The following is a 14243-nucleotide window of genomic DNA, read 5'->3' as shown; positions in this document are numbered from 1 at the left end:
TTTTCTTTTTATAAATACTGATTATGATTGTAATTGTGATTTTCTATTCACCTACAAGTGGCATAAAAAAAATCCTATATAATTAAAAATATATAGAGAGAGGGAACCTGTTGCTCACAGGCACTAGATGGTGCAATCCGCCAAGGTTTCATTTTTTAACCTAAAATACTTTTTTAGTTCTATGATTGGAAATTGCGATGATTTCTAGTTTATCTGGTTGCATTATTTATTTTACCCGTTTTTATTGCATGATTTATTTCCCCTCATGTACAGCACTTTGTATGGAGCAATTATCGTTTTAAAGTGCTTTATAAATTGAGTTAAGATGCACAATTTTGCCGCTCAATTTTGTACATTCTATTTAATCTATTAAATATAGTATTATAGGGTGCCATTTTTCCACACATTACTAAAATGTTTATGTTATTTATTTTTTTGCTGGGTCTTAAATGGCTTAATGATAATCCCATTCCTTTCAATAGGGAAAAATGATTTGAGATCGGAGTGACTTGAGTTACAAGTAGGGTCATTTGACGAATTAAACTTGTATGTCAAGGCATTGCAGTATTTTCATCCTGTGTTGAGAGGATTTTGCATGATCTCTCCTTTGCTACATAAAGACCGGACAAACGAACACAACGAAACAAAAAGCCACTGTTGGCTTTTTGGTACTGTACCTTTAAGAAAAACGTAGCGATGACGTAGGTGGAGGAAGGCGTGGCCGACCTGTGAAATGTCAGGGAGGAATGGCGCTCGGCGCGGTATTTTGAACAATCGTCTTTTGCTCTCCCCGTTTCGCCCGCAAACGCTGGCCCGCGTCAGATAACTCAGGTAAGCGCGACTCGCTGCGGGAGACTCGGCTCGGCTCCGGCGGAAAACGCCACCACCACGCACGGGACAATGTTTTTAATGTGGACAAAATAAACGTAGACTGAGGCGAAGCTAGCTCTGGTTAGCCCTGCTCGGTAAGTTTGCTAGGAGAGTACAGCAGTTGTGCTCCTCGCCCTGGATGATGCCGCTTCAAACTGGGGCCGGGCCGGCTGACAGCACCCCTTTAACACTCTCACGAACGAAAACAATTTAGAGCATTTTGCACTCTGAGGCAAAGTGTATCCGCTTTCACAGGTCACGTCAAGTTGACCGAAGTAGACACTAACGTTCCGTAGCCGATCACCAAGACGTTTTGTTGTTTTTTTTGCGGCTGTTTTGGTGGCGTTATGTTTCTTCACAACAGTTTACGGTATAATATCCGTGTTATTTTTTTTCTGGTGTTTTTTTTACGCAGTACGTTGGTACTACTGAGATGTTTTTATTTTATTTACATTTTTAAAACTATATCTAATACTTTTTAAAGTAACTGCTCGTGTCACAAATATACCTGTTTAAGTTTTTAGAAACGCACACACACAACTAATTGAAGAAAATAAAAGACGCCACGTTAATTAATTAGCCCGAGTCCTTGTATTGATACAATTTTGTTTTCCAGAAATTCCACTATCGGAATGATCTCGAGTGACAGATGGGGAGGAGGTATCGAAAAACTAAATTTAGCCTTGCTCGTCCAGATTCTTGACCTCATATCTCACTTGTGCGAACTTTTAGCATACTGTGTGATGTATTTTAAATTTAGTTTACTGAAAATAATAATAATAAAAATACAGCACCCTCCCTCCCGTTAGCCTGCTGTTAGCCGCGCAGCTAGCAGGACTGATGACGAGATGAAAATGGCGGATCTTTCGAAATCCAAGCCCGGCCTGAAATAGTAACGCAGCCAAGTAAATAGCTCGCCTCCCGTCTCCTCCTTTCCCCCGGACTGGAGCTTCCTTCCCGGGCTGGTTTTCATTTATCTGCCCACATACAGAGCAATACAACTTTCTGGCTGTTGGTACAAATGCAGCCGGTTAGCCATTCGTGGGGGCTAAGCGAGCCCCTCGGTGGGAAAGACACAAAGATTCTACCGGGGCGTGATGATGATGATAATGATGTCGATGTCGTTCACCTCTAATCAGCTGTCAGTCTCTGCTGTAAGCCTTTCTGTTGACGGTAAAGGATGTTTTATGGCACCTTCAAGTTGGAAAAAAAAAGGGCATTTTGGGTGGGTGGGCTAATGTTAGCTAGGCCACCCTGGCTGGTTTGTTTACGTTCTGCTCAGAGCTCTTAAACGGGAACACTAACGCTCTTGAACAAGGCAGCTGTGCTTACTTTTCAACATTATCAATACATTTACGCTGGTTGATGATTCATGTTGTGTAAAAATGTGTTGTTTTCCATGCTAGTACTATTACAACTCTCTGAACTTTGACCTCTCGTTGGCCTACCTCGCACTTAATGAATTGTGTCAATAATTTCAGCTGTATGCTTCCTTTATTGGCTCAATGGGATGAATAAACTTTTCTGAAAATTATTTTGCTTATCTGCATCAAAAGGAGGCCTTTTCAAAGATATTCATGCTCATTTTCGACGGACCCAGTCAGATTTGAATAATTAATAATAATAATAATATAATAGGTTTATAAAATAATGTCAGAATTGCTTCTGAGTGGCAAATTCTCAGATGGCACCAAATGTATTAACCAGTCAAGCTGTTTCTTGCCACTGTCAGTTGAAGTTTATTGTCAAACAATATTAGACAAAGAGAATTACACTTTGTGTATTTGACCAAACCACATAACTACGCCTTATGGAAGTCCGCCAGGTTAATGCTAACACAATGTAAAACTCCTTCGATGGGCTTTTGAAACTAGCCTTGATGTCGCAGTGTTACCTGAGCAATGGCTATTTGAACACAAACGGTAGCAACACATGTGGACAGACAATATAACAATACTCACTGTTAAATAGTTGTGATTTTTTCATGTATTAATATGTACGGCGGACCCAAAACATGTTGACAAATATTAGCACAATACTGACATGCTCATCCTTATATCCAATATTATTGCAGCGTACTGAGCAATTGCGACCCTCTCCTCCATGTGTATCCGTACTATGTCAGCATTGTACTGCCCAGGTGGCCAATATTTGCACACGAGAAGGATCAGCACAATGTCCTTTGAATTTTAGCAAAGATGTGTTGTACTTGTAGCAAACGTGTCTTTGTTTTGTTAAAGGTATACTGGGGTGCTGAGTTGTCATCAACATGGACGTGGTGTCGCCCGACCTCAACAGCCTCCTTCCTGACGAAATCATGGACATGGAGGCCATTGAGGAGGTGGCTCAGTCCAGCCAAGATGCACCTGTCGCCATGGAAACGGACACGGCCCCGGAGAGCTTCGGCACGTCGATTGAATGCGTCGGCGTCTCCTCTTCCGGTTTGTCCTCCCCGTTGGTGACCCTAAGACCGGCGCTGGCCTCCGCCACCACCAAGACCACGGACAGCATCACGGGGACGACGGTCACCACAAGCACCTTGCAGAAGCTCACGGTGCCGCTCGGCATCTCTGCCGCCAACCATCAGATCATCCTCAACAAGGTGGCTTCGGCACAGGCCTCTGAGGCGGCACGTTTAGTGGGGGGCCAAAAGCTTCTGGTGACCACAATTGGGAAGACTGGGCAGCCTATCGTGCTGCAGCTGCCCCACACCACGACCAAGGTGGGAGGAGCGGCGGGCGTGGCCGACGCCAAGTCCATCAAGTTGGTGACCTTCGGCGGGAGGTCGGATTTGAAGCCGATAGTAGGGAGCGCAGCCGGCCAGGTGGCCACCTTACAAGGGCAGCAGCTCAAAACTGTGCAGGTTGGTTCAAATGAGAACAGTCATCCTAAACTAAACAAAAAACAAAGAGAATTATGGGTTTTTGTTTTGAAAAGAGCCTTAAGCTAGTGCTTTGCTTTAGGCATCTCTGGTAGCTTAGTGCTCACATACATTGCAAACCACCATAACGAAACGAGCCTGGATATAGCCGTAGTCAAATTCCTTTAAGCCAAATATTTTTGGGGATGGGGGGGGGGGGGGGATCTCAGTCCTGCTACTTGCGTCTCCTCTAACCTCATAATCCACAAGTGAGTGACGGTGAACTAATGTTACATGCGGTATATCTGGTCGCGACATGTTTATATATATATATATTATGTAATTTTTTTAAATCACATTTTCTTGAAATGTAATTGGGTGGTGGCCAGTTTTACTTGGGTGGCCCGCCCAAGTATTAACATGGTGTGGGAAACACTGAGCATAGCACAGATAAATCCACATCAGTCAAAATGTAACACAAAGACACACAGAACACACTTAGACGTCTACTTTGACAGAAATGGCTCGAGAAAGTGCTTTTTTTGTTTTACTTCATGGTAAACTGTGACTGTAAAACAGCAGACTTCACTTCTCTATGACATGTCATATCCACGTTGAAATGCTGTATGCGTTTGTCAAGGAAAGCATTCTATTACGTCATTTTGGCATTGTTTCTCTCATGGTTACTATATACAAGAATGCTTAGTAGAAAGTCTAAGTCACATTATATTTCACTTCAATCTTAAAAAAAAAAATTGAAAGAGTGTGCATTAAAGCGCCCCATGATGCTGGTCTCTTTATGACAGCTGGTCTAGTTCTATATCTGTCTAATGTCCTTGCATGAGCCTGCTGTTTTTTGTTGTATTGATGTTTGGCTGTGGTTTTGACAAGTAAGTTGGTCTCTCTCGTTCTCACTCGTAGTGTACGGATTTACTCAGCTGACGTTTATTCGTCTCCCGTGGAGTCAATTGCAGCTCAGGAATAGTGATGTAAATGTTTGTGTGTGTTTATATGGCCCCTGTGATTGACTGGCGAACAATCCAGGGTGTACAGTAGTCTGGTCTGACCCAATTCGGAGGGGATTGACGCCGCCTACCCCAAACTGGTCAAGTTTTACAAAATAGACGGATGAGCCTGTGAGTGTTTTCAGATTACAGTAGTACCTTTTTTGATTTGTACCAAAATTGGAACTGAATTTACTTTATATGTCAAATGCATTTTTTACCTTTGAAATTAATTTAAAAATACATTGCAAACCCCCACCCAAAAAAGTTGTGTTTTTATAAAAAATAAAATTAAAAAAACACTATGTAATTTTAACATAAAAATGAATGCAATGGGGGAAAAAACAGTTTTCACGAAGAGCAATTACTGTATGTACTATAATATTTGTGTATTGGATATGTGTCTTTAAGGGGCGTGGCCTAGCGAGTGACATCAGTAACTAAAATCAGGCTGGCCAGTTCAGTGTGAGCCTATGTATGTGACTTGTGGTCTACAACAGTGCTTTGCAAGTGTTCTCATTTTGTACGCATTTGCGTGTTTGTCCCGTTAAAACAAATGTCTTGAAATGCACTGTGGCTTTCCTTTCCCACATGAGGTTCCAGTGTACCATTCTCATCAGTCTACTCTGGTTATTTAATTGGATTAGTGGTGTCAGCCCCTACAATAATGAATTGACATTAACATGGTTGTTTGTCACGAACAGATCGCAAAGAAAACGCCTGTGTCCTCCGCCCCGCCCATCAAGTTCATCATCAACAAACCAGTGAACAGCAAAGCGCTGAGTCCTCAGACGTCAGGTGCTCCCGTCGTTGCGGGTGAGTGGAATGACCCACGTTCAGAATTACACTGCAATATATGTGACGTTGCAATAATACCTTTTCACACACCAGCCTCACACAGTTAGCGATTCCGCAGCTAAAAGGGCATCTCCTTTGCAGGACGGGTCCTGGCGCAGAATTCGCCAACGATGCCTCAGAGGACTATCACGCTCACCGAGTCCCCGCACAACGCCACCATCAGCATCCAAAGCATCGCCGGCAAAAAGATCGCCATCTCGCCACTCAAGACTCCCAGCAAGGTTCATCACACATTTTACTGTAAAGCTGACGCATACAACAAAATAGAATTAAACATTGTACTTTTATACTCCAAAATAATTTTGTCTAACAAAATTCTGCTAGTTTAATGCTAACTTGTAATGCGAAACCACCATCGATAGGCTACTGTTGGCTAACGGAAATGAGTGTAGATGTTAAATGCTGCCCTGACATGTTGCAGCACAACATGGTGCTACAAAGTTCCGCTTTGCCTCTAAATTGAGAATTTGGAAGAATGTTGGCCAATGTTGGCATTTGATTGCTCTTTCTTGTTTTTCCTGCAGGTGACGGTGGTGTCTGTGGCGTCCCCAACCTCCGCCGGGGCCACTCAGAAGTCCGTGACGCTGCCGGTCAGCATGACGCTGGGTCAGCAGATCCTCTCGATGCAACAGTCTACGTCGGTGTCGCCCGTCAAGATGGCCACCAGCCAGGCAACAGTGCAGGTAAATGATTTACATTTTTGTTTGTACCGCTTTTCTTCAGGACTGTAAATGTAAATCTTCCATCAAGTAAATATGTGAAATTACTAGAGGTGTCAAAATGAGTGCATTCATTTAAAATTCCTTAACGCAATAATTTTTTTTAAAGGTGCGATTAATTACTTGGAAAGCCTGTACTGGGGGAATTCCAGTCGCAACGCAGCAGACACGTCCATGTCAAAATTTGGCAGAATTTTTTTTTAATAATAATAATGCATGTATTTGTGGAGACTGGGGTTAAGTTGTATTTTACAATTTTAAAAATGTGCAGAATTTCACAAGTTACTTTATGTTAAAGATTAGATAGCTCTTAATATGAAAAGGAAAATGCCCTGAGCTGTCACCAACGTCTTACAAATGCAACTATGCCATCTAGTGGCAGAATAATGACTTCAACACAAATTAATATCACACTCCTTTTTTTACAGTACAGTACCTCTTTTTAATTTTTATTTTATAAATTATATTTGACAAACAAAAAACTTGTCAAATCCCATTTAAAATATTAAGTAAAATAATTCAAATATAATATGAATGCATACAATTTAAAGTAAAGTTAATGTACCACTGATTGTCACACCCACCTAAGTGGGGCGAAATTCTTTCTCTGCATTTGACCCATTTTGTAATATGCAACAACTAAAATTATTTCATAGAAATTTATAATTATTAAAACATGTAAAAAATACTCAATACTTGTACTAAAATCAGATACGTAAAATTGTCATCTTATCAGGTGGCCATTTGTTGTTTTCATGTAGAATCATCCATTTTGTTCCCTGCATGAAACTCCTTTTATATATCAACCTCATTAATGTCACTAGTGACAATTGTTTTTCAAAATGCTACAAATCTCTGAGCTCCTTGGCTGCTCTAGTTGATGTCCATTTTGTTCAGGAAATTGCTTCCCTTCCTAAATGTTTGTCCCTGAATTGAATCCCGGGTCCTCCTTCCAGAATATCAAACAGGTCAAATCGGTGGCTGTGGGCGGCTCCCAGTTCAAGACCATCATCCCGCTGGCAGCCCAGCCAAACATGCAGCAAATCCAGGTGCCGGGTAGCCGCTTCCATTACGTCCGCCTGGTCACCGCCACCACGGCCAGCGGTGCCGTGCAGCCCAGCGCTCCCAGCACCGGTGCCATGCAGACAGGTGACACATGACTGGGCTTTTGCTGAGTCAAATTGAGGCAGGGAAAAAGGCCTTTGCATTTATTCAATATCCTTAATATCCATCTTAAGGTCCATGTAGTAGTTAGCTCTTCATTGCACAGTTGTAACAAATTGTAACGCATATTCTGACTCTTCCGCTGTAAAGAAATAATTTTAAGGAAAACTGAAGGGAAAAAAACTGACTAAATGTGATGTGTCCCACAGCTAAGCCCATGGTGGTCAGCACGGGGGCGGTGAGGATGTCGGTCCCCATCGTGACGGCGCAGGCGGTCAAGCAGGTAACGCACAGCACCTCAAACGCTTCGTCTTCCCGGTTCAAAGCGGACCTAACGCCGTGCCCCCGCCCACAGGTGGCACCCAAGCCGCTACCATCGGGTTCCCAGGTGGTCAGCGGCACGCCGACCCAGCAGCGCCTCATCATGCCCGCCACGGCGCTGCCGCAGATCCAGCCCAACTTCGCCAACCTGCCGCCGGGCACAGTCCTGGCGCAGGCCCCGGGCGGCGGCAACGTGGGCTACGCCGTGTTGCCGGCGCAGTACGTCACGCAGGTTTGGTGGCGTTTTTATTTGGAGGCCGTCATTTCAGTCATTCCCAAACTTAGGAGTGCCACATGATGTGATATTGATGTTTGGATGCGTTTGTCGTGAAGCTACAGCAGGCGCCCATTGTGACCCTCGCCAATAACTCCACTTTCGCCACCTCCGCCGCCTCCGTCCAGACTCAATCCCGGCTCCCGCTCAATGGGTGAGTAGCCAACTAAACCTTTACTTGGGCATGTAAAATAAGAATTTATATATATATATATATATATATATATATGTAAAATAAGAATTTATATATATATATATATGTAAAATAAGAATTTATATATATATATATATATATATATATATATGTAAAATAAGAATTTATATATATATATATATATATATATATATACTGTAACACCTTTAACTCATTCTTTCTCAGCCATTTTTACTGAAGCAACCCCCTTTGCTCCCAGCTGTTTTACTGGATTTTGACTGATTGTGCAAGGCCCACAGAATATTGTGTTCTGTTGCTATAAAAACAAGATTAGAGTCTCTTCTTTCACCAGGAAAAAAAGTATATTTCTATCTGTTTCTGTTTTGCAGCAATTAGCATTAGAATATAGATAAGTTTCATCATTATTCACAAATCTGTTTAAAACAGTGGGTAAAAGAGCTTTTTGCATCATGGTCCTGGTTGATCTCTCATACTCTGCTGCCACCAATGGCCGTTTTTGTAATAACTACCATTGCTTCAAGCATTCTCTTCAGTTTATATGCTCGAGCATTTAAAAAAAAACCATTTTAATAAACGTAAAAATACATCTTTGAGAGCATGGTAATATTTCAAATAGAACATATTTATAGGTTTTTGGGAGCAAATAAGTTAACATACACTCTATGCTTGCAATACATTTTGGGGGGTGTATTAAAATATGTTTGCAATCTGTTTAAAAAGATTATTTCAATAAGTTTAAACATATTTTAATAAGTTGGGGGTTTTTTTGCTTATGAAAGTGGAAAACTGTTTAAATGTTGTTGTTGTTTTAAATCTATTTAAAAAAAAGAGAAGTTGTATAGCACTTGTCTGGGTTAGTTTAGCGGGTGCACTGAAGCCTACCACAGCAGATTTTGGACAAGAGAAAATTTTTGCGTGGGTTGATTGGAAATTATTGTTTCTTTTTAGATGGAGAAAAAACATTTGTAGCATTGATGTTGTGTCAATGTTGCTTCCAATCACAGTGATTTGGCCTTCGCGTGGTTCCTAAATTTTTTTGTTGTTATTACATATTGTAAAAGTGTTCATCTTCTTTCCTCGCAGTATGTCAGCAGAGGCGACGTCGCGGCCGAGGAAACCCTGCAACTGCACCAAGTCTCAATGTCTCAAGCTGTGAGTATGACGATGCTTTTGTGACAAGCTTTCCCCTTTGCGTGATAATAGAATCTTCGAGGTTGTTTGACTTTTTTGCTTCATTGTGATTTAAGATGACAAATGATTTCAAGTAATGTAGCTACATGGCTAAATGGTTTGCTTTTTGCATGGAATAATCAAATTAAACCCAACATTATGCAATATATGTAGAAAACTGTTTTATTAAATGCACTTGTTAGCTATTATTTGAAGCAAAAAACAATAAATACAATGAAATGTTTCTATGATTATTTAGCCTACATTACAATATTTGCAAAAAGTCCAAGTTATTTAAATGTTATAGTGAATTTCTAATTGTTGAATCTTTTTTGTTTGTGTTTAGAAATGGCAGATGTATAAGTAACAGACTGTAAGAGTTATGGTAAATGCAGCATTTTCTTAATTGTTTGAGATTTTTAAAATGATTCATATCCAAGACCATTTTGAGGAAGCATTGCTAAAGGATCCTGCTGATCAAAAACATTTCAATTTGTATTGAGATACTGTATGACATTGAAAAGACTTAATAGACATGGAACCTTTTGTATACCCCAGTTCATAAAAATGCTCGAAAACAGGAAAAACGAAAGAATACATTCAAATAGAAAATAATGAATTTATACATGTATTATTGTTTTCCCTAATCTTCTAATTCTTACTTTTTCTTTCTCTCTTTTTTTTTTTACATGAAACTTTTTGTCTAAGTAAAAAAGAAAAAAAGAAAGGCAAATAACATATTTTTCTAGTACTGTAGTTCCTCACCATATATCACATTATCATTTGTGGTTTAACTGTGTTGTGGATGTTTTCCACCAGCAATTTTTCCACCATCATTCACTGACTCCCACGTCACTCACCAGGCAAGCCACATACATTCAAAGTCACAAATACTGCGTGTGAGGATGGCGACCCCAAGTGGACAAAAATAATACCTGCATCCCACATGCATGTACTGTATTATGAATAAAGCTGTAAAATATATTATATGATATCATAAATAAATATATGGTCACTACTTTGTGGATTTTTGTTCTATGGCGGGGATTCCGGTAAAGACTTTTGGAACTCTTCATCATCTCCAGCTAAAGGAAAACCATTCAACAAATTCACTTTAAGTGCAAATGCTGTACAAATCTTTTCCTAGTTGACTCTTTAAAGGTGTTAAGAAGTCTTTGAAGAATGTGTATGAACAAAACACTTTTTCTCTTGTAAATCCTCTCAAGGTATTGCGACTGCTTTGCAAACGGCGAGTTCTGCAACAACTGCAACTGCAACAACTGCTTCAACAACCTGGAGCACGAGTCCGAGCGCTCCAAAGCCATCAAGGTAAGTCGCAGCTTGGCGCTTTTGGCACGCCGGGTTCGAACCGAGCCGAGCTGTGACGGTTGGCCCGTTTTTTTTTTGCGCACCACAGACGTGTTTGGACCGCAACCCGGAGGCCTTCAAGCCCAAGATCGGCAAAGGCAAAGAGGGCGAGTCGGACCGGCGCCACAGTAAAGGCTGCAACTGCAAACGGTCGGGTTGCCTGAAGAACTACTGCGAGTGCTACGAGGTGAGTCTTCCAACCGGCACGGCCTCCAAAAGTGACAAAGCATCCCGCTCTCAAAATCCCTCTCCTCCTGCTTCGTATTCTCGGGCCAGGCCAAGATCATGTGCTCGTCCATCTGCAAGTGCGTCGGCTGCAAGAACTTCGAGGAGAGCCCGGAGAGGAAGACGCTCATGCACCTGGCCGACGCCGCCGAGGTGAGGGTCCAGCAGCAGACGGCAGCCAAGACCAAGCTCTCCTCGCAGATCTCAGACCTGCTCATGAGGACCACGCCCGTCATCTCCAGCGGCGGCGGCAGGTACCAAAACCTTTTTTAGAAAAAAAAAATATATCTTAAAATGCTATTACATCCTCTTAACACATAAAATACGTTAATACACCTATATATTTTTTAAAGACCTCCTTCATTGCTGAATTGTTTTTTTTGGGGGGGGGGGGGGGGGTCAAACAAATTCTTCATCTTTGACAGTGGTTCTTAAAAACTTTTACACCACCTTAAGTACCAACATTAAAATACAATAGCACAGATTATTTTCTTGCAAGTACGTTTTATATTATTGTAAGCAACTGTAACATTTTAAACACGCTAACACTGTGCATAATATAGGAAAATAAATTTAAAAGCATTGCACATTTTTAAAACATTAAATGTAAATACAATTGAACTGTACTTAACAAGTGTACCATACTGGATTAAAAAAATAAAATATATATATATAATTTTTTATATATTTTTCTTTTTTTTAAATTTTTGCATTTAAATAAGTGATTCTTTAGCATACCGCTAGAGGGACCCACCTACCACACGTTGAGAATGACTGTCCTGCGAACGTGACATGAACGTAAAAAAAATTTTTTTTTCATTTTGTAAATATTTCTCAGGAGCATGTGCAACTTAAGAAATTGCACTTGAAGCCTGCATATCACATTAGCACCAAAAAAAAGAAACGTGATTCATGTTGTCTCCCGGATACTGTACTTGATCACTTAAAAAAATATGTTTTTTTTTTTTTAAGTAAACGGTGCTGTTTTGATTGTTTTTTAATCACATCCTCCATCACTAAAAATGACATTATCATCTCAAGACAAATAAAACTCATCTTCCATCACTTAGAAAGACTTAAAGAAAACAGTCACTGCTAAAAAGTATTTTTTTTTATAGCCTCCTCCAACGGCATCACTTAAAAAAATAAATAATAATAATCCACACATATGTCAGAATGAACTGGATAAATAAATCATTGTATTTATTTGTCCTCCTTCCAGGCTCCCATACACGTTTGTGACGAAGGAGGTGTTGGAGGCGACGTGTGAGTGCCTCCTGGAGCAGGCCAAGTGGGCGGAGCAGACGCGGCAGCCTCAGGCGGAGGCCGAGCGTTTGATCCTGGAGGAGTTCGGACACTGTCTAATGAGGATCATCAACTCGGCGGCCAAAGCCAAAGCGGACTGCGCCGCCATCAACAGCTAGGTTCAGAACAATGGCCGGTCGGTTTGGAAAGGACATGCGTGAAACATCAGAGACGCTCATCTTTGCGCAAAGGAAACGATGCGCTTCCAGCTTTTATTCCCCTCTTTTTATACTCTTGTGCGTTCCTCTTTCCTATCTGAAGTTTTATGGCGTGTCAAATGGCTTATTTGTTGCTCCCACTAGATGAAACGCAACACGTTTTTGATATTTATTTTGGCAAGTATTTGTAATTAGTTAGTGCTAATCTTGTGTTGCTTACATTGTTAATTATTATTGTTGTTATTGTTGCTGTTATCATTATTCATATTGTTAACTGAGGATAGGCTACATCTATTACATCTATTCAGAATCTGTGCACATACGGCACGTCTCAAAAAGTTAAAATGATAGCCTAACATTTGCAATCCTCATAAGGCAAAAGAATGTTGTATTTGGGGTTAAAAAAATATATACAATCGAAGTCCAGAAGCACAAAAAAAAAATTCAACAAAACTTCAAGAACTGGCAGCAATTGGTTGAGTGTAGTGTGCCTTTTTACATGGTGGTGAAACACAGTGTAACTTACCAGTTTTTAATACTTTAAAACCTAAAAATATTTTTGATTCATGCTTTTATCATTTGTCACTCAGAATCCTTGTTATAAAGAACATCTCGACAGTACAGCAGTCTTGTGGGAAGTTATGTACATTTGTTAATAACACACCAAAAAAAAAAACTACTATGTATTTATTTTCACAAAACAAAACGTGATTTTGTTGTTGTTGTGCTTAATACACCCGTACAGTAGGTGGCGCTATTAAACATCCAGGTACACAACTTGACTCGATTAAAAGTAGTTTCTTTAGTTTTAGTCGCTTGAGGGCTTGAAATTGTGTTCAAGCGAATGATAACTTTGTGGCTTATTGGTGAGGTTTTGAAAGCACAGTACATGCACATTTAGCAGCTGTCTAGTCCGTCATACAGCTATATTTAGCATCGAGGGAATTCTTTTTTTCTGTCGAAGAAGAACAAGAAGCGAAGAAGAGAAGGCAGCAGCTGACATGACAACATGGCGCCGTGGATGCACATTGGACAGTACGTAAAAATGTTCACATTTTAAGTTTTACTGTGAAGTGAGTATTTAGTGTAGCGGAGAAATTAAACTCCTTGGCATGTGTTTTATATATAGATATGCAGTATTACAACTACTTTGTTCGACTCTCTTCCCGCAAATCTCATTGTTTGTGTTATCTTTCCAGTCAGGCGAAGCGCTCACAACGCAACTGAGTAGACCAGAAAAGTAAGTACGTACTATTTTATAATTGATGCGACTTAATAGCCATCCCAATGATTATAACAATCACTGCCCATCTGACCCATTCGCAAGTCTGGGGAAGATTATACACGATGTAATGAGGGTTTGGGGCATTTAACTGAAAGTATTTGGAGGGGGTTGTAAAGTCGCAATTTTTAATCACTTGGTTTGCACTTTATGTTCTTACAGAGTTGTCCTGAAGCGACCACGTAAGTGTGTCTGTGTTGAAGTATTAACCAAATAAAGAAATGTATGAACTCCAATTTTGTCTTGTGTTTTGTTCAAATTAACTTTTACTCTGACGATAACTGCTTGGCTCTTGAAGGAAGTCACTTTCCAATCTTGAAGGCGTTGATTACCAAACTGGGTTTTGAATTGAGCCATATTTTTGGGATAAGATAAACAAGAGGATTTTTTTAAATAAGCAAAAATATTTGTTGAGTGGAAGCATATGCCCCAAGTCTAAAGTTTCAGATCAATACATTAGCATAAATGGGATATTGACTCAATTATCGTC

General features: G+C 40.4%; 1 protein-coding gene across 2 annotated transcripts; it reads left to right on the top strand.

Annotated features, from left to right (window-relative positions):
• The first annotated feature begins 694 nt into the window (after positions 1-694).
• lin54 (lin-54 DREAM MuvB core complex component) lies at positions 695-13092 on the top strand. 2 transcript variants are annotated; one of them, XM_086097696.1, is made up of 14 exons: positions 695-831; positions 3111-3733; positions 5439-5550; positions 5674-5813; positions 6117-6275; positions 7268-7460; positions 7685-7758; positions 7831-8028; positions 8130-8224; positions 9329-9397; positions 10642-10744; positions 10833-10970; positions 11060-11262; positions 12231-13092. In XM_086097696.1, exons 2-14 carry the CDS (start codon positions 3140-3142, stop codon positions 12430-12432), a joined length of 2280 nt encoding a protein of 759 aa, XP_085953822.1. In that variant the 5' UTR covers positions 695-831; positions 3111-3139; the 3' UTR covers positions 12433-13092. The 2 variants fall into 2 exon arrangements, with proteins under 2 accessions (XP_085953822.1, XP_085953823.1); XM_086097697.1 differs by lacking the exon at positions 695-831 and adding an exon at positions 1727-2043.
• The last annotated feature ends 1151 nt before the right edge of the window (positions 13093-14243 follow it).

Source organism: Leptonotus elevatus, chromosome 15, assembly GCF_054856555.1.
Source record: "Leptonotus elevatus isolate MCC_2025b chromosome 15, RoL_Lele_1.0, whole genome shotgun sequence".
NCBI lineage: Eukaryota > Metazoa > Chordata > Actinopteri > Syngnathiformes > Syngnathidae > Leptonotus > Leptonotus elevatus.
The sequence above is the reverse complement of the archived record's forward strand: the minus strand, read 5'-3'. Positions and strand labels throughout refer to the sequence as shown.

What these genes read in the sequence shown, in the direction of transcription:
- lin54 (XM_086097696.1), top strand. Translation starts at nt 3,140, where the DNA reads ATGGACGTGGTGTCGCCCGACCTCAACAGCCTCCTTCCTGACGAAATC. An exon ending in AGCAGCTCAAAACTGTGCAG is followed by an intron (nt 3,734 to 5,438) that starts GTTGGTTCAAAT and finishes TGTCACGAACAG; the next exon opens with ATCGCAAAGAAAACGCCTGT. An exon ending in ATCTCCAGCGGCGGCGGCAG is followed by an intron (nt 11,263 to 12,230) that starts GTACCAAAACCT and finishes TCCTCCTTCCAG; the next exon opens with GCTCCCATACACGTTTGTGA.